The sequence below is a fragment of the Dermacentor silvarum genome, chromosome 1 (genome assembly GCF_013339745.2).
Source record: "Dermacentor silvarum isolate Dsil-2018 chromosome 1, BIME_Dsil_1.4, whole genome shotgun sequence".
NCBI classification, from domain to species: domain Eukaryota; kingdom Metazoa; phylum Arthropoda; class Arachnida; order Ixodida; family Ixodidae; genus Dermacentor; species Dermacentor silvarum.
The window spans coordinates 381,759,849-381,786,042 of record NC_051154.1 but is presented as its reverse complement, the minus strand read 5'-3'; the positions used below and the strand labels follow the sequence as shown (position 1 = coordinate 381,786,042).

The following is a 26,194-nucleotide window of genomic DNA, read 5'->3' as shown; positions in this document are numbered from 1 at the left end:
CTTATAGTGCGGATATTTGCAACTCCGGCGACTTATGTTATAAGCGGTCTACACAGAAACAGTGCAATGAATAAATTTACAAGCAAGCAACATGAATAAGTAGGGCAAACACAGATTATCATTTTGTCATCTACAGAGCTCCATCACGCATCAGCCCTCGATGCATAAAACTACTGCGTTGATCACGCAGTCACAAAGCCAACAAGGCCACCCTACTTATTGTAGCCTCACACACGTCTCCCAGTTGGTGTGTAAGAATAGCAATCAATTTTGTCGGATTTTGCAACAGTTCACTGGCTTTCACACTATGAACAAATGCGGCCAAAGAAAACAGCGGCGCCATGCTTCGTACTGTATTTCTGGGTAGCTTTCCTATTTTCCTACCACTGAAATAATGTCGTGGCACAGCAGTGGCACAATTTAGGTAAAAAAAAGACCCCCTTGGAGCAATACGGAGCAAGAAATTCCAGTCTGTGCAGATTGAACCAGCATTGCCACCACTGCACATAAACTGTCTTTTGATGTTTTAGTTTTCGTTATGAAAGCAGGTAGTGAAACCTATGCTCTCACACAACTTGCTGTGTCACCTGACAATGGTAAGGACGCTGGTTCCAACATCAGACTAACACCATTAGCACTGACAGCCTGTCCTTCCTCCTGTTATCTTGCACTGCCGTGCTCATAATGAATGCCATTGCACAGCTAAAGTTTCTATCCCGCAGTAACACCATAAATTGTTTCACGTTTTTTTCTTTTTTTTACAAAAACTGCGGGCTATACATCGGCTGACATTTTTACTTGAAGCTCCACAAAAGGCTGTCAGGACTGATCTCGTCGGGGTCACCTGTTGGATGAGGCATCCGTGTGCTGATCGGTCAAGTTCAGATTATCGAGTGAGTGCATGAATTTCGTGGTAAAATGATGCAAGTCTTGGTCCACAGAACTATATGGACGCTGGCCCCAAAGTAAAATTAAACAAAGCTTTCTATTACCCAGAGCTGAGGTAGTCTACATCTTTTTTCGTGTTTTTGAACCACTCGTCTGTAACGCCTCGACCTTGAGGATGGACTAAAGAAAATACAGTGCCTCCAATATACAGTGCATCATCGACGAACGTACTTGTACGCCTTGGCGCCAGATGTCTTTGGCTTGATGGCTGTCTTGGTGCAGGTGAGCCTGTGTCGCACCAGTCCACTCGGGTACTTGTAGATTCTGCCACACCTGGAGCACTTAGGCTTGTTGACGGCCTTCTTCCACAGGTGCACCTGTTCGTGCTTCACCAAGCCCCGCAGGGAGTCAAACACAAGGCCACACCACTGGCATGACAACGCAGCCTTACTGCTGCTGCCACCACTGCATGGACCATGGCGAACCAACCAGCATTATTATACAAGAAAATGAATGCACAGCTACCTGGCTAGTGTCCAGTCCGTTACAACAATATTTGTCACTGCCCATGAGAAAGATGACCACAAATGTCTGTCGATAATCGCAACAAGACAACAGTAGAGCCACCCTACGGCTACATGATTGCTTTAGACTTTGCATCAAGCATGACGAGCTTGACAAGTCTGCAAATACAGCTGGAAAGATTGGAACAGAGCCATTTTCCCAACAGCCCAGTCAGTTCTATCGCTGAGAAACTGTCAAAAACCTTGACCTCAAGAAGCCAAACAAAACCGCAGGAAACTTGGAAACATGACAAATGCTTGGCGGTGAAGTCTGGAGTAGTGCAAATAACGGTAAACAGTAGGCGTACTGGTCTTCGGGTTCTGTTGGGGAGTGGAGATAACAACCTGAACCGGGAAATAATTTACGAACCTAAGTAGGCGCAACCAATCCAGTTGTATGGTTTTCAAAGAAAGCAGGAACTATTTAATTAATCCCTCTGGAATTCTAAAGAGGTGGGGAGAACACCTGGTAGCAAGTTGTGTTCGTTCTGAGTTTTCAATAGCTTCAATAGAAGAAGGTATTTGTGGTGGGAGGGTTCGAGCCGAGGCGGCCGAGGAGGCAGGCTGAAGCCCGAGGGCCGCGGAGTAAAGACACACGCTCCGAGTCCCCAGCAGAAGTGCCCCCGTTTATTCACAGCACAGCCTTTATATGCTACATCCTATAGAGGGCGCCTCATAATCGGCTTAGCACTCGCGCCCTCTACATCCCCCCTTTTGGGAAAGTAACAGAAAGCAACCCCTTGCTCTCAGGTATACAACGTAATGACAAATGTCTCATGGCACGTTCTACAAGTTCAGCCGCACCGGCGGCCTAACACAACGTCCAGACCGAGTGCGTACAACTGACCCAGGCGGTCTTGAGGGAGTAGCCGGGGCAACCGGTGGCGATGCAACTGGTAGAGGAGTAAGTGCCCTGGGAGTTGGACTGCTGCACACAGGCTCTGGGCGAGTTGGAGTCTGTGGCAGGCTTTCAGATCCTCGTGTCCGTGGACTGGAGCTGCCGAGGTCTAGACCACCTGATGACGGAGACTGCTGCGGAACCAGATGTCTCCGGTTGCGGACGAGAGCACCTGCATCCGTCTGGACCACGTAGGAGCGTGGACGCTGCGCTGGGCTAAGAACAGTGCCAGCACAATCTGTGTCGCGAATCCACACTCTCTCTCCCTCCTCCAGGGGCCGCAAATCTTGTGCAGCATGTCGACGGTCAAAATCTTGACGCTGGCGACGTCGTTGGGTAGTGTCACGCCGGTGGAAGTCGGCAGCGTTAGGTGGTTCTGGAAGCAACGCGGCCATGGGGACCGGAAGGCGAGTCCTGAGGCTGCGCCCCATGAGCAGCTGAGCAGGGCTGTACCCGGTCACGCCAGGTGCGTTGCGGTATGCCAAGAGGGCCAAAGGCCAGTCCGGAGACTTCTTGAAGAGTTCCTTAACCGTCCGCACCATACGCTCGACTTCCCCATTAGACTGCGGGTACCTGGGACTGCTGGTGACGTGGGAGAATCCGTAGCTCTGGGCGAAGACGCGGAATTCTGCCGACGAAAATTGAGGCCCATTATCGCTAACGAGGGTCTCTGGGATCCCATGCCTTGCGAAGACACTTTTGATGATGGAGATCACCGCTGTAGACGTCGTCGAGCGAAGGGACAGCACTTCAGGGTACCTCGAGTAGTAATCTACGAGGAGAAGGTAGTCGGCTTCTTCGTGATGAAATATGTCCACCCCGACTCGCTCCCAGGGACGGCTAGGCGTCACGGTAGGCAGCAGTGGCTCTGCTCGCTGGACCCGCGTGGTAGCACAGTTGGGACAGTTCTCCACCATTGTCTTGATCTGACTCCCCATGGTCGGCCACCAGACAGCTCCCCTGGCGATGGCGCGGCAACGGTTCACTCCGAGGTGTCCGTCATGGATGAGGGAGAGGACGTGCTTCCGCAGAGAAGCGGGCACCAGCAGGCGTCCACCGCAGAGGAGAAGGCCGTCACCAATACTGAACTCGGCCCGATGAGCCCAGAACTGAGCCATGCTGAGAGGCAGATTCTCTTTCCTAGGCCACCCTTGCTCACAGTACAACTTGAGCTGCGCGCACTCCCCATCTGCAGCCTGGTGAGCTCGGAAGTCGTCGAGGAGGACTGCAAATGTAGGAGGGATAGCACGGAGTGCTTCTTGAACGTACAGCTCCACCTTGTCAACAGCTGGAGTCGCTGGCAGCTGGACGACTGGGTCCCTTGAGAGTGCATCTGCAGTGGCCAGCTGTTTCCCAGGAACGTACTTGACATCAAACTGGTACTGGAGAAGGCGGATGCGGAAGCGCTGGATTCGTGGTGGCATGAGATCGAGATCCGCGGTTCCTAGGAGCTGTACTAACGGCTTATGGTCGGTCTCGAGGGTGAAACGAAGACCCCGAAGAAACTCGTCGAATCGGTTGATGGCCCAGGTGGCAGCCAGTGCCTCCTTTTCGATCTGGCTGTACCTCCGTTCCGTTTCAGTCAGCGCTCGAGAGGCGTATGCAACTGGTCGGCGCTCCCCTGATGGCTGGTCTTGAAGGAGGACAGCACCCAACCCGAAGGAACTGGCATCTGCGGAGACTGTCGTCAACAGTGCAGGGTTGTACCTTGCGAGGCAGATGTCCGACGACAGCATGCTCTTGAGCTTTTCAAATGCTGAAGCCTGCGCTGGTCCCCATGTCCAGGCTGCAAGCTTGTTCAGGAGACTTCTGATTGGCGCAGTCGTTTGAGAGAGGCCCGGGAGGAAGCGACCGACATGGTTGAGCATACCGAGAAAACGTTGGACACCATGAACGTCCTGAGGAGCTGGCATGCGCTGAATGGCGGCCACTTTCTCTGGATCCGGAGTGATGCCATTGGCACCGACGACAACGCCAAGGAACCGCACGCTGGACACGCCGAAAGTGCACTTGGCAGCGTTGAGGGTGACCCCCGCTTGTTGGAGGCGACCAAGGACTGCCTGGAGGCGTTGGCCGTGTTCTTCTGTGGTGCGGCCAAACACAAGGATGTCGTCCATAAGGTTAACAACACCAGCCAACCCTTCCAGCAGGCGAGACATCTGACGCTGGAAGTATTCCGGGGCCGATGTTATGCCGAATGGGAGGCGGCAGTAGCAATACCTGCCAAACGGAGTGATGAAAGTCGTGTACTTCTGGGAGTCGCGCGCCAGGCGTACTTGGTGGAAGCCTGAAGTTGCGTCCAACTTCGAGAAAACGCGTGCGTCACCGAGAAGTCCGAGGGTTTGGTCGACGGTCGGGGGTACGTGGCGTTCACGCAGAACGACTTGGTTGAGTTTGGTCAAATCAACGCACAGGCGGTAACCCCCCGCTGGCTTCGGGACGACGACAAGTCCCGCGCACCAGTCCGTCGGTTCGTCGACGCACCGGATCACGCCCTCCTGCTCCATCTTGTCGAGCTCCTTTTTGACTACGTCTCGTAGCGGTATCGGGATACGCCGGGCTGTGCTGAGGGCATACGGTACCGCGTCAGGCTTGATACGTATCGTGTACTCTTCCGGAAACGTGCCCAGGCCGGTGAAAAGGGCTGGAGGGACTTCACGAGGTGGTGCGTCCGGCAGAGCTGGTGCGACGGCGCCGACGAACTTGACGACCCCAAGGGCAACGATAGCGGGATAGCCGAGAAGTGGCTGCTCTTGTCCCGCAACGACGTAGAGGCGCTCGTTGACTTGCCTGCCTCTCCAAGACAGCGCCGCGTCGAAGGTGCCGAGAAGCTTCAGGGCTTGTTTCCCGGGTCCGAAAAGTTCTTCGCCTCGCGGCTTATCGAGGACGGCTGGGCAGCCGGGAAACGTGCGCGGAACCACCGAGACGTCGGCTCCAGAGTCCACTTTGAAGACGAGAGGGTTCCCGTTGACACGCACCTCAACGTACCGCCCGTTGCGGGCCACCGCCGCGACGGAGTGGAGCTCGACGGATCCGAGGCGCTTCCCTGAGCGACATACCGCCGCGAAGTGGCCTCGCTTCTTGCAGTGGTTACAGACCGCTTTGGCCGCTGGACAGTCAGACCGTCGGTGAAACTCGTGACCGCAAAATCCGCATTGCCTACTTAGGCCTAGGCCGCATTTCAAAGCCTCGCCAGCTCTGTTGCTCGAGTGCGAACCGTCGGGTCGGTCACGTGACGCAAAGTCAGCAAAGTTGCCAGAGTCCCGTCTATTGCGTCGTCCGCGTGCACGCTGCGCGGGTTTACGCGAAGTCGCCGCGTCCACGTGAGCTGCCGTAAGCGGTTGCCCAGCGGTGAGGGACAGGCGTTGTCTTTCGCGTTCGGCGTCTTCGTGCTGACGAGCTTGCACGAGTGCGTCGTCCAGGGAAAGGCTCGGAGTGCGGCACAGCTTGTCTGAAAGGCGAGAATCCGCCAAACCCACGACGAAACGGTCGCGAACAAGACGCTCTTCAACGGCAGGTGACGGGTAGTTACACTTGCGTACCATGTTCCGAAGGGCCGTGAAGAAACTGTCGACGGTTTCGCCTGGCTCTTGCGTCCGCTTGTGGAACCGAGAGCTCTCGTACACCTCGTTTACGGGGTGCACGAAGTAGCTTGTGAGCCGCCGGGTGACTTCCGCGTAGGACTTGTACGCTTCTTCATCGGACATGAGAGAACTGAGGACAATGCGTGCACGGGGGCCCATACAGTAGAGGAGAGTCCTAACCCTCGTCTCGTCCGGGGCTGCGTGCATGCCGGTGGCGAAGGCATAGTCCTCAAATTGCCGTAACCAGGGCAGCCACTCGCCGACATCGTCGAAGGGGAACGGAGCGGGACTCCGGAGACTGGCGGCAGCGAGAGCAGGAACTGGAGCGTCTTTGTTAGCCATGGCAAGTCGCGGGAACCACGCATCCCACTTCTGACACCATGTGGTGGGAGGGTTCGAGCCGAGGCGGCCGAGGAGGCAGGCTGAAGCCCGAGGGCCGCGGAGTAAAGACACACGCTCCGAGTCCCCAGCAGAAGTGCCCCCGTTTATTCACAGCACAGCCTTTATATGCTACATCCTATAGAGGGCGCCTCATAATCGGCTTAGCACTCGCGCCCTCTACAGTATTGGGGGACTCTGGTTCGGTTAAGAGTACATATGAAAGAGCATGCATACAAGTACGCATGGAAAAACAAAAGTAATAATTAAGGGCTATATCTGTGTGATTAGTATAGCGGATGGATTTAAGAGCTCCCTTTGAAACATTTATACCTGTTGGTTGGAGTGTGGTAAATATGTGAATGAGATATGACTATATTTTCTATCTCTGGGAGACAGGAAGTTTGACAGTAGGTTATAAAGTTTTATTTCATCGAAATTGCGGCCTGAATAGATTAAAGTGCTGTGCCACTGCTTTGGAAAGTTTCTTGGCAGTGTCCACGCGGTGCTTGTTTAGTCTAACATTAATTGGCTGTCATGTTTTGCCGATGTATTGTTTGTCGTAAAGCAGACACTCGAACACGTAGATAACATTTGAACTAGTGCAGGTCAAAATGTCCTTTTGAAGGTGTTTGCAGGTCTTGCACCTGGCGCGAACACAGGCTGCTACGTTGACTGTGCACTGAGGGTTTAATTTTGCGTGTACTAACATGTCCTTAAAGTTTATATTGTGGCGATATGTCTCTTTGTACATCTGGCAATGCTTTTCTAAGGCACTCATTGCTTGCTAAGATTGGATAGTATTTCTGTAGAACAATGTTTATGTGTTGGATCGCATCGGATTATTTTGTTATGAATGCTAGCTGGTTAGACTGTGTTGTAGATTCTTTTCTAGCTAAAGCTGAGCTCTTCTCTAATTTACATGCGTTCTTGTAGGCCTGGTTTAGGCAGCTTTGAAGGTAATTTCTTTCAGTTAGTGTTGCCCTTATATTATTTAAATGGTGAGATTGCTGTCATTGCTACAGATGTGTCTGATGCATCGTGCCGGCCCAAGAAATATTCCTCACGTACAGTTTCACTGGTGATGACTACAGTAGAACCCCGCTGATATGTTTTTCACGGGACCACAAAAAACACAGACGAGCTGGAAAATGCAAGAGCCGAGAAACAGAAAAAAATTGAGAAATGAGAGTAGTGGAGAAATGAGTCCAGCTAAACTTGTAAACATTCGCTTATTAACTATATCAACAAGCATGGTGTCAGCACACACTGGCAAACATGAACACACCACACCCGATGAGCGCATGGATTGCTGTCAAAACGCTGGCGTGAGGAAGCGCAGCAGCAGCAGCGAGCGATATGACCTTCGAGCGTCAAGAACACACAACACGCACACACCCTACACTGCCTAGACTCTGCCCCCAATGTTAATCGCTTTCAAGATATGTCCCACACGGCAGCGCAGTTGGTGCCAGAATACAACGCCGCCCCCTATCCGTCTCCCTGGTGCCTCGAGCACGACGGAAGGCACGGCGTTATCCCCATTGGACTTTATAGGGAACATCTATGCGCCAAAACCAATTTTAGGGCCCCAATGTGTCATAGACACCATCTTTAGATAGCAAATACGGATCTCGAAGGCCATGCTTTTGGGCGGAAACCGAAAATACGTCACAAGTGTCGGCCCCGGTACTTTGGGTGTCCAACCCATCGTCAAGCCACTAAGCCAAGCAACATGAAAAGTCAACATTGCCGCTCGGGCCGGCGCGGGGTGGCAGATCGCAACGCATGATGTGGGAATGGTCTCACTGTTGTGACGCAATAGTGGGGCTACCAATGCATTGGGTCTTATGGGAGCCAGGCTGGGACCAGTCGAAAACAATGTAAGAGCCAGGAAAATGCAGCACTCGGGAACGTAAAAGTGTGGTTCTGCTGTTGTATAGTATGATCTAAATATTGCTGATTACCTGTAGGATTTGTGTAAACGACACTTTTAGTTTCCCATTTTGAATTCAAGCTGTCCTGTCAAGAAAGGTAACAAAGAACAAAGGTAACAAAGCATCACCCCTCAATTACCACCCTGTCTCTTTAACAAGTGTGCCATGCAAAATCATGGAACATGTCATCTATTTTCACATAATAAATTTTCTTGACTCTACTGAAATCTTTCATCCTTCTCAACATGGATTCCTTAAGAACTTATCTCGTGAAACCCAATTAGCTATTTTCGTCCATGACTTGCATATGAACCTTGATTCTAACCTCCAAACTAACAGTCTTCCTAGATTTCTGCGAAAGCCTTCGACAAGGTTCCTCACAAACGCTTTCTTCCGAAGCTTCCTTGGTTAAGCTTACATCCTCGCATATTGCAGTGGATAAAGGAATTTCTGGCACACGAATTGGGTACGGTTAGTACCCAATTTGTTCTCGTCAATAACCAAACCTCTAGTTCTCATCCAGTAAGATCAGGCGTACTGCGGGGGTCAGTCCTTGGTTGCCTCCTATTTCTAATATATAGGCTTGCGTGAATATTCGACCACTTCGAATATTCGAATACTGTACGCTTTGACCCGAATTTAAAAATGTCCGATATTTCGAAATATTCGAGGTGAACGAATATCAAAACTGCACGCAAGTACTATCGGCAGTTTCAGTTTCGTTAGGCAAGCCGCAGTGCCATTGACATCTGAACTACATCTTGACTACATGTGGAGCCAAGACAAGTTAAGCCACATTTCAGAGTGTTGTCGTAGCCATCTTACGCGTTTACGTTCGTCAAGGCTCCCGTTTCATTGTTCGGTTACTGTGTGGCATGCGTGCAGTGAGCAGGTGTTGATCGCACTCTGCGCTTGAACTTCAGTGTGCATCAGTTACTTATGTCAAGTGATATGGCCAATGCGTCCGCGGGTGCCAACCCTATATGGAACTTTTTTGTAAAGGTCCCGCCAGGCCAAGATTGCTCAGTGTCTGATGTGCCACTCCATTCTGAAGATGCCAACGGGGACTACGACGACTACGGGGACTACGACGACTACGGCGACTCTGGTGACGCATTTAAAGAGGCACCCGGATGTCTTTGTGAGATACAAAAAGGAACGTGCGCGGAAAAGCATGAAGTCTACTGCTAAGCCTGATGTGCAACAGCTTTCAGTTGCTGACTGGTTCAAGCCGAAGCTGAAACATTCGGCGCCTAAAGCACAGCAAATGACAAAGGCCATTGCCGGATTCATAGTGCGCGGGATGCATTCTTACAGTGTTGTTGAGGAGCCGGGCTTTGCAGCCGTTATGAACGCTGCTGTGCCAGAGTACGTTGTGCCGTCGCGGACATTTTCTCGAGCAACAATTCTGGAGCTCTACCCTTCGAAGAAGCAAAACTTGATAAACAGCCTTCATGCGGTGATTGACGGTGGAGTAGAGGCCATTTCAATAACAACGAACAGTTGGACATCGCGTGCTAATGAAAGCTACTTGTCGATAACATGCCCACTTCATGGACAGCTCATTTCAACTTCATGTGCACGCACTGGCATGTACAGAAATGGCAGACACTCACACAGCCGGAAACTTGGTACTGTTTCTAAAAGCGTGATGGAGGAGTGGGCACTTCCTGGTCCAGGTACTGTGCCAGTGTACGTTGTTAGAGATAATGGAAGAAATTTAACTGCAGCAATTACAGTCGCCTTGGATAGGCATAAAATGTTTCGGGCACACGCTGCAGTTGTTCGTGAGTGATGTCAAGTGGGATGTACCTGGATTTTCCCAACTGTGCACGCAGGCCAGGGCTATCGTTGGACGCTATAAGAAAAGCTCAAAGGCTCGGGCCCTCCTTATGGAAGTACAGAGGGAAATGCAGCTGAATGCCCTAGAAGTAGTGCATGATGTTCCGGCACATTGGAATAGCGAGCATCAGATGATGACTAGGTTGCTCATGCTTCGCAAACCGATCACCATATAGCTTTTGGAGTGTGATGCGGTTGATAACCTCACTGCAGCTGAATGGAAGCTGATGACTGCCGCTGTGAAGGTACTGAATCCACTTGCTCAAGCCACAACTAAGCTATCTGGGGACAAATATCCCACATTGTCCCAAGTCATTCAATTGCTGGAGTGCACTGGCATTCTACTTGCTCAGCACGCAGCTCAATCAGATGAGTCATCGGCAATTGCTAAAAGTCTGGCACGCAGCATCAAGTGGGCCTGCGCTGTTCTCACCAAAGCAGCAGAGGGAACACTGCAAGTTGTATGCTGTGAAACATCAAGTGAGAGTGATACGGGTTTAGATAGCCCCCAAAATGCTTCTGTGTGGGGGGGCTTTGCAAGCTTTACATCAGATGGTTGTATGAAGTCTGGTCCAAGCTTCCATCAAAGATGATGTTGAGAGCTACCCGAGAGCACCCCTCCTTCCTCGCTGTGAAGACCCACTCGATTGGTGGAAGAGCAAAGGCAGCCACCATCACCCGTCCCTTGTAAGGGTAGCCCGCAGGTACCTTTCAGTGCCAGCAACCCAGACAACAAGTGAAAGGTTATTTTCGACAGCGGGTGCCATTGTAACCTGCAGAAGGGAGCACCTTCTTCCCCAGCATGTGGAGCAACTAGTTTTTCTGCATGAGAATTTTCAACTTTCTTTATTATTTTTTTAATATGTTATCAAACCATCTTTTTTTTCTGTGTGTGATGTAACCTTTTAACTAGTAGAAGGTGGCACCTTCTTCACTGCCTGTGGAGTGGCTAGTCTATAGTATGTCATTATTTTTTACTTGAAATATATTACCAAATGACTTTCTGTGACGTTTTATGCATGTGTGTGTGCTGTGGGTTATCTGTGTAGAAGGGAGCATCTTCTACAACCAGTCTATATACATAAAATGTTTTTACTGGTTAACATATGTTACCACAGGATTTTCTGTGATGCCTTTGTATGTTGGAGACTGCAGGTCTCTGATTGCATTGACAAGTTTGGCAGCGTAGCCTTTCAAAATGCTGCTGGCATCACCATAGGGAGATCGCTTGAGCTTTTAGAAGCGTATTTGAAGTTGACGTTCACCACTTGGAGCAGGAAGACGTACCTACAAAGGGACGAAGTTTGCATCGGTTCATGCATAGCGCCCGTGCTGAGTGACATCTTGCTAGCCACTCATGGCCGTGCACTTTCCATACGCTTTCCGTCTTTAGTGAAAAAAGATTTTAGGTTTGTAGATGATTTTTTAGTTTTTAGATACTGACGCCGACACTGTCGAAACTAGCTGCCGTGATGCTTTATCGCTGTTTGAAGAATGTCTTCATCCATTTGTCTTAACCCATGAGCTGCCAGTTGCCGACTCCATTAGGTTTTTAGATCTTAGATTCATTTTTAGGAACAACCAGCTGTGCTGGATGTATGAACCCAGAACTAGCAAAGCTCTTTTATCTTTTAGCTCAGTCCATTCAAAGCTCATCAAGCAAGGAATCATTAGCCTATGCTTCACTAATTCCCTTTCAAAGTCATGTCATCCACCACTTAATGGAAAGCAGTGTCGAGAAACAGGCCAAGACTTGAGCAATCGGGCTACCCGGGCAGTCTTTTGACGTCAGTAGCCGAAGCTTTCAAAAGCAAGAAAAAGCTAGCAACCCAGATTCTGCCACTCCCAGGAAGAAAGTCGCCATGACATCCCTTACATTCACACGTTGTCTCATAATCTCAAGAAAGTTGGTCGGCGTGCTGGTGTCGATGTGTTTTCGGCACCACATAAGCTGTTACGCTTATGCAGGCAGATTAACTGCAATCCCAAAGAAGAAAAAATTGCTGCAGAACCAACCATAATAACTGCTTTCTCACGTGCGCTGTAGGCGTTGTTTACAACATTCCTCTTTCCTGTGGCCACGAAAACATTGGTCAAACGGGACGCTGTGTCAATGAACAATTAAAGGAGCTTAATAATCATGTTTTCAACTCCGTTTCTGGTCATCTCGGTATACATTGCAGAGACCACCATTGCAAACCCTTGTTTGATAGCACACAAATTATCAGTCGCAACAAAAACAAACATACTAGAGAAATTATTGAAGCGTTTGAAATTCACAAATCTGGGGAGCGCTGTGTCAGTTCCCCTTCATTGTCACTGTGCGATAAAGAAGTGCAATATGTAACCACATGATCTGCCTATTGTATGTTTGAAGCTGAGTCCTGAACACGTGCTACCCTCCTGTTCTTTCTACTGTGCCTTAGGATGGTATTTAAACCTTGGTTATGTGCGCAATAAATTGTTGTAAGTCAGCGCTCTTTCTTATCCCTTCTCTCGCTTCCATGTAGATCGTCGCGCTGCTAACCAGAGATGCATAAAACAACTTTAAACTGCTGAGTTTTGTTCTTCAGACCCCAGACAATTATTTGAATTCACTTCAAAAGTATTCGACCATGAGGACTATTCGCTTCGAATCCAAAATATTACTATTCGCACAAGCCTACTAATATATAATAACGACCTACTAACTCATGTCTCCTGTAATGTCCATATCGTTGCTGATTATTTATTGCACAGTTAATAACACTTCTGATCAACTAGCTCTCCAAAGAGACCTAAACTGCGTCTAAGACTGCTGCAACCAATGGCTCATGGAACTAAACACCGATTAATGCAAACTCGTGTCGTTCAGTTGAAAATGTAATTCTCTCCTGTTTCCCTTATACTACCTCGAACATTACGATAGAATTGCCAGTCTTATAAATACCTCGGCGTAACGTTGTATAATGATCTAACCTGGAATTTCACATACCATTAAAGTCATATCATCTGCTAAGAGAAGCCTTAGATTCTTAAAAAGTCATCTACATCACAAACCACCAGACTTAAATTCCTTGCCTACAAGTCACTCGTAGGCTCTAAGCTGGAATATGCCTCTGCTATCTGGAGCCCTAACCAAAAATGCCTAACAAACTGCCTAGAATCAGTACAAAATAGTGCCACAAGATTCATTCATTCATGCTACTCATATAATGCCAGTATATCAACATTAAAAGCAGAGTCCAGCATATCAACCCTGGCTTGGCGGTGTATCACTAGTATAGTGGAACCTCGATTATACGTCCCCTGGTCATGCGACGACCCGCATTTTACGACGGATTGGTTTGGTCCCAGCAAAACAGCCATAGAAATAATATATTAAAAACCTCGATTACACGATGTAATTTTACACCGACCCCACCTCGTACGACGTCTCTCTCGGTACTGTCCGAAAAAAAAAAGAAAAAAGCCCTAAGCAGACGCAGGCTGGCGTGTGAGCACACTGCAGCTGGCTGATACCGGGTATGCAATACTGTATTTATCCGAATGTAACGTGACCACCATTGTAACGTGAGGGGCGATTTTCCAGTCACGCGAAATAATAAAAATAAAACCATGAATGTAACGCGAGATGAACGGAATTTGTAAACTTGTTATCTTCCCTCATCATCGTCGCCTGAAGAGGAGACGGAGCTTTCCTTAGGTGGTACTCTCGGGCGATCACTTTTGTAGGTAGTTTTTCGTTTGCGAAATTTCGCGTGACTCGGCACTGAAAGCATTCCCACGAAGAGTTTCTGGCGCTGTCCTAAGCATGCTATCGGCGCCAAGAGCGCTCGCTGTCTCGGCCGTATACTTCGAGGAGTTCGGTGCCGGGACGAGCAGAGTCCCGTGAAACTGAAACTATCTCCAGAAGTGATCGCCCGAGAATCAAGTCATCTTCTGCGCCGTCAAGTTTGTTTGAGATTTAAGTACTTCTTAAAGGACCGCACAAACTTTTCATTCGGGGTCAGTACCAGGCCACTTTAAGTTCCACAGAGCCTTTCCAGCTGGACTCGCACTTGAAGATCAGGCGCTGCAGCTGGTCCCGCCATCCGCAAATTGTCGACTCGATGTTGAGACACCCGAGCCGCGGCAGGTTTTCCCAGCTCCTTGGCCATCAAAATTGCTCGTCTCTCGAAGCAGCCGTCATACCGAATGCGCTGCGTCGCCTTAACGTCGCAAATGAACGGACTCGAACCACAAAAAGCCGTAGAGTATTGCGGCATCGCAACCAGGCACAAGCACAGCGAAAACAGCATCTATTCCAATCAAAAACAAGTTCCGAAGTCGACTTGTATATGGATTGGATCGAGACGTAAAGTTACAGCTTGCCAACGTAGCGCTAGAAATAGCGGGATTTAGCGAATTTGTTTTAAAATGGCCAATTTTGCTGTTATTCGACTGTAATTAGGAGTTGAAGCAACTAAAATCATGAAAAATATGTGCGTTACAATCAATAAATAGGGTGATTTCTTTAATTCAATCTACCTTCCTTGGAGCAGTGCAGGTTCATGCCGCAGGCTCATTCAGGCGGTGTACCCGTTTTTTTGGGCAAGACTGAGCATCACTGCCTATATTCTTAGTTTTTGAATTATACGACGCCCGGATTATACAATGGTTTTGCGTGGTCCCCTGAAAGTCGTATAATCGGGGTTCCACTGTATGTACTCATTCCATAAGTTTTTTTACAGCTCACGTCGTCATCCACTATACATCAGTCCTCTTGGCACGCATTTCACTCTGCATTTGGACATCCCCTCCAAGTCGCCAAGCCACGTGCGCACACTACCACTATTGCCTCATCATTCTTTCCATGCCCAGCCTCAGACAGGAACGCCCTTTCACACGACATCGCCGCAATCACCTGCCCATCCTGATTTTTAAACTGTATAACTACCACAATAAACCACGAGCACGTGTACTTAAACATCCTTTTCTTGTATATTTACTTACTTTATACTTGTTACCCATCCTCTTAAGCAATACTCCCAACCCTGGGGGCCTTTAAGGTAATAAAGTGAAGTGGAGTAGTAGAGTGGTGCATGACAAATTGAGAACTAGGGTGAAACTGGTTACAATGACTGAGAGTGCCACAGATATCGAACCAGCACATGCGGCAGTGCATGCCCTGCTGTTTAAAATGGTGTACGCCTCCTCCCTGGATGCGTGCCTTGAAAGCAAGTGACTTGCCTCGCGGCTTCCCAAATCCATGTGCAGTGGTCCCTCGCACATTTCGAAGGCCGTATCATTGTCGCGGCTGAACTGGAGCGGGATACACACTGCTGTTTGGCCACACTTCTGTCTTTGGTACTTCGCGTGAGCCCGCTCTTTACCGTGACTGGGTTCGAAGTGTTCATTGTAACAGAGCGGTGATTTAAAAAACATTCTTTACATCTGGAAGCAGTATCAATAGGGAGGATTGGAAAATCGTAAATGCCGTAAAATGTAGTCATTATAACCGATAGATCGTTATAAGTGGGTTGGTTCGACTGTAAGGTAATTCTCTAAATAACGAAGTATTTAACTTTTTATAACTCCATAGAACACCTTGTATTTGGAACCCCACTATAATGAAATGTGTTTATAAGCGATTTCAATAAATGAAATTTCACTGCCGCCACGAAGGGTTGCCGAGGCGATAAACGAAAACTGCCATGGCCGCATAAGGTGAAACGGCTGAAATACACGAGTTGCTTGCAACACGCCTCTCAAAGCGTACGACAGAGACCAGACGCCGAAGCATGATACGTTGCAGTACGAGCACAATACGAAAGCAGGGCCTCTCGCCGTCGTGCTCTGTAATAAAGTGCGAGACGCATGCTGCGAGGAAAAGTGTGCGAGAATGATCTGAGAAGGATGGTGGCTCGTGGTGCATCGATTTTAATGTGGCAAGTCATCCCATGCCCAGCCATCCCTGTGCACGGGCTGCTCACGATGAAGTGCTGTGGTAGCGAGCCTTCGCCGTCACTGAGCGAGATCTGTTCATGAGTGCCTGTGCGCGCATCCACCGTGCTTGTTAATTTATTCCGTAAGCAAATGTTTACTGCAATTTATACAGCTGTTACAACTACGGACCTTCGTTATCATCTAATACTTTGTTATCGTCTACTACCGAGATAATGGCAAATATTTTACTCGTACAACAATACTAAAAACAATACCATAATTTCCAACGCCACAGCGGACCTTGCTTGATTTCTCTGACAACACACTCGCGCAACATTGCAAATGTACAACAGACATGGCGGAAGTGAACAATGCGTTGTCACCCGACGCCTCGAATTCATGCGACTTCAAGCGAGGCTTCCTTTGCGGTGCTGACAGTTTTTGACGCTCCTGTTGTTGGAGTGTGTGGAGATAGGTCCACTGATGACGCCGCCCCACTGCGGGCAACAAAATCGGTTCCAGGGGCCGTTGATGTGAAGATATCGACATTGCATGAAACATATCAAAATTAAATCATTAAATGTTTTTCGTAATTCAAATTAATTTTTTCCGATTGCACAATAATTGGGAAACTTTTACGGCTCTTTCCATGCAAGAATTACCAGCAGGCGACTGTACTTAATTGCAAAAAAAGTTGCATTTCAAAATAAGAATTTCGATATAACGAAGTAAAGTGCCAATTTTACAACTTGGTTAAATACGGGTTTAACTGCAGCGTTTGTGCATCTATCGCAGTTGTGCTATTACTCTTGCAGAGACTCACGTGACTCGCTGGCTGGATGACGGCTGCTGTGCTGAGTCACCTGGCTTGGGCTTCTTTGCCTTAGACGTTGATGCCTTTGAGACAGTGCCGACAGATGCCACGGCAGCGGCTGCTTTGGGCAACTGGCGCTGTGCTGCTCCTTCTGCTGCTGCCTTTTTGGTCAACTGGCCGTGCCGCTTCTGCACAGCTTTTACTTGGGACGTCGTGCGCTTCGCGCGACCTTTTTGAAGCCCCTTGGTGAACAGGAAATGGAACAGATATGTTAACCACCACACATCGAGCATGATTGCAACTTAACCAAATTCACTTTACCCCATGGCAGTGTGCGCACTAAATCTTGTGCCATCACATCCAGCTACGGAACTACTAGTTGCCACAATGAACGCCTAATGTTTCTTCCTATATTTTAACTCGTCACACTGCACCAGCTTACATAAATACGCAAAATGCACTGAACCTTCCTGTAACCGGGATGGAAGTCACCAAGTGAATTTTGGAGCAGCTCTGGGAGCAGAAAATTTGGCCCTTTGGAGCAGGTTTGGAACATGAATTCTTCATTTTGGAGCAATTTGTGAAGCTCCACATTAGAGCACTGCACGGGCCGGATTTTTCGGCCCGAGCCCGGCCCGGGCCCGCTTTATGAAGCCCGAGCCCAGCCCAGGCCCGTGGTACCAAGCCCGGGCCCGGCCCGCGCCCGGGCGTACATGACCGAGGCCAGCCCGGGCCCGGCCCGGGCCCATGGCTCCAAGCCCGGACCCGGCCCGGGCCCGCGGTTCCAAGCCCGGACCCGGCCCGGGCCCGGGCGTTCGTTACTAAACTTAGCCAGGGCGCGCGTGTTCATGAACAGGCCCGGCCCGGGCCCGCTTGAGGATATTTGTTGATGGTGATTATTATTGATGCCTTGCGCTTTGTAGCGGGCGATCACACGGAAAATTAGGTGTGTACATGCATCGAAATGTTGCTTTACCCTCGGTGGTAGCTCAGCGGTTAAGCTGTTGCGCTGTTAAGCCCTAGGACGTGGGTGGTATTCCCGCGGCCACGGCGGCCGCATTTCGATATGGGCGAAATGTAAGAACACCCGTGTTATTTAGGTGCACGTTAAATAACTCCAGGTGGTCGAAATTAATCCAGTCCCCACATTGGCGTATCTCGTAATGTTATTGTGGTTTTGGTATGTAATACCAAGGAATATAAATGAGATTTGGTACATGAAAAGTCATTACAATAAAAGTATAGTGACAATAAAACATGGTAACAAAATTTATTTAACAGGAGTGTACAACTAAAATGGAAAAGCGGAGAGAAGCAAACCCGGCATATTTTCTTTAATGCTCTTTTCTACACTCGCGTTGGAAACATTACTTACACATTTTTTAAAAGAGGCTCTTGAATAATAATTTGTTACAGCAAGATAAAAAAGCTTAACGTTATATATGGTGAACAGCCAGCAAAAGCAGATGAAATATAAATCGTTCATATTCTAACGTTGACATGGAAACGTAATCACCCCGTACAATATAATTATATAATCAACCTGTCACACACCACACTTGATGCTATTACAGATAAAAGGTTTCTCCTTTTTTATCAAATAAATATAGAAAATACGCTTAAAATAACGCCCGGTGACACAAAAAAGACCGCACCCAAAAACGATGCCACAGCAATATAAGCCTGAAAAGGCCAGCAAAAGGAAGAAATTTACATGTTCTTGTGCAAAAACAGCAGGTTGTCCAGGCTCTCCGGCTTCAAGCAGGTCCTCCTCTCTTGGAGTACGTACCCAGCTGCACTAAAATTGCGTTCGCTACTGGCGCTCGTCGATGGGATGCAAAGTACTTTTCTTGCAAGAAATGAAAGCCCACGGTATTTACTACACTGGCCTTCCCACCATTCAAGCAGTTTCTCAATGTCCTCACACGAGTCACTGTCCCGAAGGTAACTGTCAAGCTCACTGTCGGCTGGCTGAGTTTCCACAGCATCGTGCCACTCCTTAAATTCGTCAAGGAACGTACGCTTCGCTGGGGGTCCATTATCCGGCTGGTCAGTGCTCGTTTCTCTTTGTGGAAAACGCAGATGTACATCAATTAACAATTCGCGTACTCTGTCGTGAACAGTTTTCCTCTCCTGCTCCTCAAGCACGCGGAGATGGCGGAAAGGCGGCCACAAGAACGTTGCGATTTTGTGAAGTTCTCCTATTTGCATTTTTGTTTGAAGAAATTCTAACGTCCTCGACTTGAGCTTGCACACTTCTGGTGAGTCTGTCGAAGCAGCAGTAAGGTGCTTCTTCAGTTTGGTGTAGTACATCAATACAAGGGGCAGCGTTACAACTTTGTCCTGCTCAAGCTTATCGCTGGCCTCTTTGAAGGGCTCCAAGAATTCGACGACCTCCGTCAACAAGGCCTTATTGACGTCTTCCAAGAGTAGATTACCCCTTGAATTCAGGAGGTTCTCTATCGCATCGTACTGAGTTAGCATGGACTTGATCATGGCGAGTTTCGAATTCCACCGCGTGCATATCTCCTGGCACACACCGTGTGGTAGCTGGCTCGTCAGTCCGCTCTGTTTTAAAAGAGTCACGACAGCCTTCACTTTTTTCAGTTGTTCCAAAAGGTCAGGCAGTTCCTCAGCGAGGTACCCGTCATCAAACGCGTTCCGAAGAACGGTGTTCAAGACGTGAGCACAGCAGCTCATTCTGGCATACGGACGCAGCGCGCTAATCATGTTGGCACCCTGGTCTGTCACGAACACCACATTGCTTAACATGCCTTCATCGATCCTCAACTTCGCGCTCCTTCGTACAACCTCTTTACGGATGTTCTCTCCCGTTTTTCTCTCGGGGGGAAAATCACTAGTGAACAGAACAAGGCTCCTCAGTTCCCATTTCACACTCACGTAATGCGCCGTTGCAGTGATATAGGCGACTTTCTTGTAGTCGTCGGTCCACATGTCAAGGGTCATCGAGCAGCGACCTTCCTTCATCGCTGAGTGGATCTCAGGCATCACCGCTTCTCGGAGCTCGTTCACAACTTCGGACACCCTGCGAGACACCGTCGTAGGATGCGGAATCACGGTCCTCGCGGATATGCTCCCGTACTTGGCACCGATAGCAATCAGTTCGTCGGCAACCTTTAGGAAACCGTCGTCGCAAACAACGTCAAATGGCCGCATATCTTTTGCGCACCACTTGACGCAAGCAGTCGTTAGATTCCCCTTTACGGTAGATGAAACCTGGGGTTTGGTCTCGGTGAAGAACGAAGTAATGGCAGCGGTGTCATCTGCAGCCTTGCACTTGTGGCGGTTCAGGTGCGACGTTCCTGTCTTCCCGCCATCATATGCGAAGAAAGCTTTGCAGCTTTTGCACTGCACATGTCCTACTGGTGATAGGGTGTGCACGTCAACCACTTCCAGAAAATGTTTCCAAACCTGGCTTTTCTTAACTTGCTTGGAGACAAGCTTTAGCTTCCCGGCAGCGAGCTTATCTCTTAATACAGCAGCATTCATGGTGCCACGTGTACGGGAGACAAATTACGAACTATATAACGCCGGTAACCAACACGTTAAAAGCATCAGCGCGCTCTGACGAGCTGCGACAGAACAGCCAAAGCCTATTTTTTTTTCTCTCTTTTTCAGTAGATGGCGACGTTGGTCCCACGTTACGCACGAAGCAGCTCCTCGCAGGTGCCAGGAGGTTCCTTATGGGTGGGCCGCGCTGTGCGCATGCTCCGCCTAGCCGGCTGTCGCCTAGCAACGGAGGTCGTCTCTTAGGCGCTTCTTCCTTCGCGCGCCTCTTATTTCTGCCCACGTGTCAGGATTTAGCAAAATCTCGCAGTGGTCGCTGCAAGGCGGCAAGGCCTTCATTTTCGGGATGGCGCGCATTACACGCGCTTGCGCCTTGGGATGGTTCAGGTGTGCGCCTCGAGCAACACAGTTCCGAACTTAAGATGTCTGTGACAAGGAATGTCCCTTTAATTCCCTCACTGCTCAAGCAAAAAATAATATGACGCTTTGAAGGCGATTTAAAGTTTACACACGCCTTAACATCAGCCCTTCGACCAGAAGGATAGTCATATACAGGGTGTTTCAGTTAACATGGGTCAAACTTCAGAAATATGCAGATGCTTCGTAGCTCGACAGAACCAAGGTAATGTTTGCCGTCGCTTGTAGATACACAGGTTATTTTTTTGCAATCCGCCTAATTCGATAACAATTGTCTTAATTAATTAATCAACTTCTCAGTTATTATAATTAGATAAAAGTGTCAATGAGTAAATTGTAGAGCACCATGAGAAACTCCCGATACAGCTTTCTGTTGCTCAATACGTGCTGCATATAAGTGTTTTTCCGAGTCTGTAGCAAGCTCGCGAATACACCCAAAATGACCGCGCGACTGGCCGCTCGAGGCACTTTGCGTGTATGCGCGGGTTTCTTTCTCATTCGAAAAAAAACAAAAAAAAACATTATTTTGCACGTATTGAGCAACAGAAAGCTGTATCGGGAGTTTCTCATGGTGCTCTACAATGTTCTCATTTACATTTTTAATCTAATTAAATAATTGAAAAGGTGTATAATTAATTAAGACTAAATATCTAATTAGGTGAATTGCAAAAAATAAACTGAGTATCTACAAGCGACGGCAAGCAAAATTACCTTGGTTCCGTCGTTCTACGAAGCATTTGTATATTTTTAAAGTTTGGCCCAAGTTAACGGAAACACCCTGTATAATGCGGTCTACAGCTCTATAGGCGCAACGAAGGACGCGAGCATCAAAAGCTTGTTTACTTACAGATTGTACCATATGTGTCAACCTCACCTCCAGCTCTGGCCCATTATTGTGCTGTTATTGTTCCCCTGGTGCGCATGTATTTAGCTTGATCGTACAAGTTTGATCCATGAGGTCATTTGCTATACGAATATATATATATATATATATATATATATATATATATACAGGCAAATTCATGAGCATACATCATAAAATAAGCGCACCAGTAGAAATAGATACTCTTCGCATTAGCGCTACAATAATTTAAGAGTATCGACAGTGGTCATCACAATGTAATCTCAAAAGCGGTACCGTGGAAATTGTTTGAAGAGTGCTTTTTTGTCTAATTTATTTTTCCTCACGTGGAAGCAATGTTCGTTTTTGTGGACAAGACAAGAAATAGAACTTCATCTGTTTTTCGCTTTTCTTTAGTAAGGTATGCTAAGAGCCAGCTCTCTGCACGTGTCACTTCAGCTTGGCACAAAATACCTTAGACCATGCAATGCATAACGTTCGCGTGTGCTCGAAGGCCCGACTTAGTCCTTTTAATGAGCGGGCCCGAGTCTGGCCCGCGGCCTCAAGCCCGGGCCCGGCCCAGGCCCGCGGCTTCAAGCCCGGGCCCGGCCCAGGCCCGCGCTTTCAAGCCCGGGCCCAGCCCGGGCCCGCCGGCAAAACGCTTCGGGCGGCCCGGCCCGGCCCGCGGGCCGGGCCGGGCCCGGGCTTTCGGGCCGGCCCGGGCCCGTGCAGTGCTCTACTCCACATGCGTTACATACAGGACGATCAAGGAAATGTATTCTTTATTTAACTTTGCAGAACACTATTACGATGTGGCAAATCAGTACTACATAACTGCCACGTTAGGCGAACCTAAATCCGGGAGATCTTCCGACCGGGGGGCGGGTTACTTGGTTACACCACCCTGATGTCTACATTTTCACGTACTGACAGGAGAACTTCCTTCCAATTTTATTTACCGATATACAAATGACCACATGAACATCACTGTCTCACTTTTGCAAGCATTTCATTATTGCTAATTCTGTCTTCAAAAATTCTTTCAAATTTAATAAAATTCTTGGCTCTTGCATCGCACAACCACCATCTGATTATGAGGCACGCCGTAGTGGGGAACTCCGGCTTAATTTCGACCACCTGGGGTTCTTTACCGTGCACCCAATGGACGGCACACAGGCGTTTTTGCACTTCGCCCCCAACTAAATGCGGCCGTCGTGGCTGAGATTTGATTCCGTGAACTTGTGCTTAGCAGTGCAATGCCAAAGCCACTAAGCAACCACGGCGGGTGTTCAAAAATTCTTCAGATAATGTTTCTTTCTTTCTTTCTGGAGTTTTACGTGCCAAAACGAGTTCTGATCATGAGGCACGCCGTAGTGGAGATCTGGGAATAAAGTTTGACCACCTGGGGTTCTTTAACGTGCACTACAACGCAACCACACGGGACATTTTTGCAATTCGCCTCCATCGAAATGCGGCCACCACAGCCGGGATTTGATCCCGCGACCTCGTGCTAAGCAGCGCAACGCCTTAGCTAACTGAGCCACCGCGGCGGGTCTCAGATAATGTTTGATTGCAAGAAATTTCATTTCTTTCACGTCTTGTGAAGATGACGTTTTCCAGCGTCTTAGACGAGCGACACATGGACAAGCGGCACTGCGTCCTCGTACTTTTCTCGATGTTAAATTGCCGCTCGCACTCTGCATTGCTCTGTGGTATCAACAAAATACCCAACGTCACTTCGGCTGAGCACTACTTAAAATACTGGAGACTTTTTGTGCTAGCGCTCCTTGCTTATAAACCCCTGACTGTCTGTAGGCCTACGCAATGCCTGAGCGGCTGACGCCGAGGCGAACGATGGAGAGTCTAGTGTTGCTAGTTCCGGAACGCACCATTCACTCGCTAGCTAGGGCCACTAGGGCACCCAACAACCTCGTCAGCATAAGGAGGGGCTCTGCAGTTAACCAAATAGCGCATGTATAGGGTTTCCCTACTAGTACTTTCTTAATGTTTTACCCGATGAACTTCCAACTGGATTGGACTGCGTTGAATTCTTTTTGGCACTATGGCCTGACAAAGCGCTGGACGCGGATAGAAATGGGACAGAACTGCAATTTCCGGGAGATCATCCTGTCAACCGTACAACCGAAAGAAATGGTCCAAATCCGGGAGTCTCCAGGATAATCCAGGAGAGTTGACAGGTATGGTTCTAGAAAAGCTCACAAGGTGGAGGAAAGTTCATGAAAGGGAAAAGTTGTCATTTTCTCGACTGTAGCATGAAGCTACAACGGAAACGCATAAAGGTTTCTCAGAAAACACTGTTTAGTTACAGCTAACTAAATGTGGCCGAGAAAAAAAAAGTAATTGAGGGCAAACAGCACCCAGTGAATGTTGATTGGCTTTTGTTAATGCTAGTAGAGTTCTCTTGTATTTTTTTTGTCACTGTGCACAAGCATCTAACATTCAAGTTTAATTAGCGACGATTTATTAAGGCGAAGTCTTTATATGTTTCGTTCTGAGGTGACTGAAAAAGTGGTTCCAGAAATCTTAAATATATGTACACAAAATTTATAACTCCTGAAAGGTGCCCTGAACCACTTTTTATCGAAGTGGAGAAAGACATTTGAAGGGAAAATAAGCTATTTCAGAATCACTTTGCCGCAAAAAGTACTTCACTGCGTTCAGCAGAAGCGGAGTTATTGGCAATCAAACATGGCCTCCGCTGTGCTCCCGTTCTTTCTTTAATGCCTTGCACTGCGAAGGCTACGGCGGAGTGGGGCGGGGCCACAACGCTCTGCCTCCGAGACGTCACCGTGGCACGCAGTTCAAATTTCATTTTGGTGCCCTACGATGCACTAAACATAAGCCAAATGCGGTTGTCCTCTGCGAGCCAGTGGACTCGGGGCAGCCGCGGTTTAGCTGACCGCAGCAACCAATAGCAGCCACGTATTTCAGTGTGCTTTATTACGAAATATAGCACACAGAAAAGAGAGAAGATCACAGGGTTTTTGAAAAGAGAATTTGAGAAAAAGGTCACTTCGTGCTCCACTTGCGAGCTCCACGGGCTGCGTATGCTACCCGCAGACTATGTTATTTCACCAAGCTCGAGGGGTGGTTCAGGGCCCCTTTAACATAAATACAAATCCCATAACATTATATATCAATCGATAAGTAATCACACAAGGAATATAAATAGATAATGATAAATGATCAAGACAGTCATTAGTTTAATTATGATAATTAGCATGACAAAGCGGGAAAAATTGGTCAAAAAACCCCCAAAAATGGCCAATAACCGAGAATTAACGATAGTAATGGGTGTCAGTATGCTTATGATGGTAATGATAATGATAAAAAATGGGTATACGGAGAGGTGAATTAAGAGAGATTTGATGGTGAATTAAGGTGGTTTAGTTGGGTGATAAAAGTCAAACGAAAGGTAACTTACTCATTCATGTTACCCCTAAAGGCCCTCACGGGGAGGGTATTACATGGGGGGGATACAATCATAAATAAATGCTGTACCTACTAGGAAGAATAGCAATACATAGATAATAAAAAAACAGTAATTAAAACATTAAGCATAATACGAAAGGTAAGGATGAACAAAAGAACAATCAACAAAATATTACACATTTCTATTACAGCGAAGTAAACCTTGGAATTTTTTTCTGTCAGTTTTTGTGGTGATGTGTGATGGCAAATTGTTCCACTGAATGGTAGTGCGAGGAATGAATGAGTTGCCATGAGAGGATGAATGGCACTTTATGCGTTTAACTTCGAAAGAATGATCATGTCGAGAAAAGATGGCATGGGGGACAGAGATATGGAATATAGAGATGGCATCGAATAATGAGAGTCAACTAAGATAATGAAGAGTAAATGAGAGTGAATTTAGAGTGAATGAAGGTGAACCAAGTGGTGATAGGGTCAATCAAGAGTGATGAAAATTGTAAATTTGGAGTAATAGAGCAAACCAAGTGTGATGGAAGTAAAACCGAAATGATAAAGTAAAGGTAAACCAAGCAGTGACAGGGTGAATCAAGAGCGAATCAAGTGTCAATGAAGAGTGAATCAAGGGGATATTGAGTAGGGGAGTGACTTGCAAAAATAAGTGAGATTTGAGGGTCCACGTGAGAGTGACTACGCAAAAGAAAGTGCTAAGTCACAGTTTGAGTTTAGTGAATCATAGGAAGGGTGACTTGCAAAAAAACATGATGACTTGCAAAAACGACTAAATTGCGGTTTCAGAGCAATCATGACTTGGCAAAAAAAGTTCTGAGTCCCGGTCTGAGTTTGGTGAATGAACAATGACTTGCAAAAATGACTGCATAATATGGGTTCAGAGTGACGATGACTCATCAAAAATAAGTGCTGAGTCACGATCCAAGTTTAATGAAATTAGGATGACTTGCAAAACTGACTTTGCAAAATATGGGTTTGGAGTGAAGATGACTGAGCAAAAATTTGGTCATTGTGTCAGTGAGTTAGCGGCGGGCTTTCACCTTCAAGTTGTCTAAGTTGTAGCACAAGGGGCCCCTACTAACTTACCTATTCAATAAGGTGGCAATACAAGAGCTGTGGAGGACACCGAGAAATA

At 47.9% G+C, this 26,194-nt stretch overlaps 1 protein-coding gene and 1 long non-coding RNA gene across 2 annotated transcripts in view; one reads left to right on the top strand and one right to left on the bottom strand.

The window, feature by feature from the left end:
* Positions 1–26,194, bottom strand: part of LOC119437497 (zinc finger protein 841) — a 48,417-nt gene that overhangs the window by 19,104 nt on the left and 3,119 nt on the right. The window contains exons 2-3 of the mRNA XM_037704503.2: positions 16,821–17,053; positions 1,120–1,353 (exon numbers count right to left, since the gene is read on the bottom strand). Of these exons, the coding sequence (XP_037560431.1) occupies positions 1,120–1,353; positions 16,821–17,053 (467 nt within the window). The remainder of the gene's footprint in view (positions 1–1,119; positions 1,354–16,820; positions 17,054–26,194) is intronic.
* On the top strand, positions 709–1,755 carry LOC125942447 (uncharacterized). The gene is made up of 2 exons (XR_007465116.1): positions 709–893; positions 1,260–1,755. It is a non-coding gene; the product is annotated as an uncharacterized LOC125942447 (long non-coding RNA).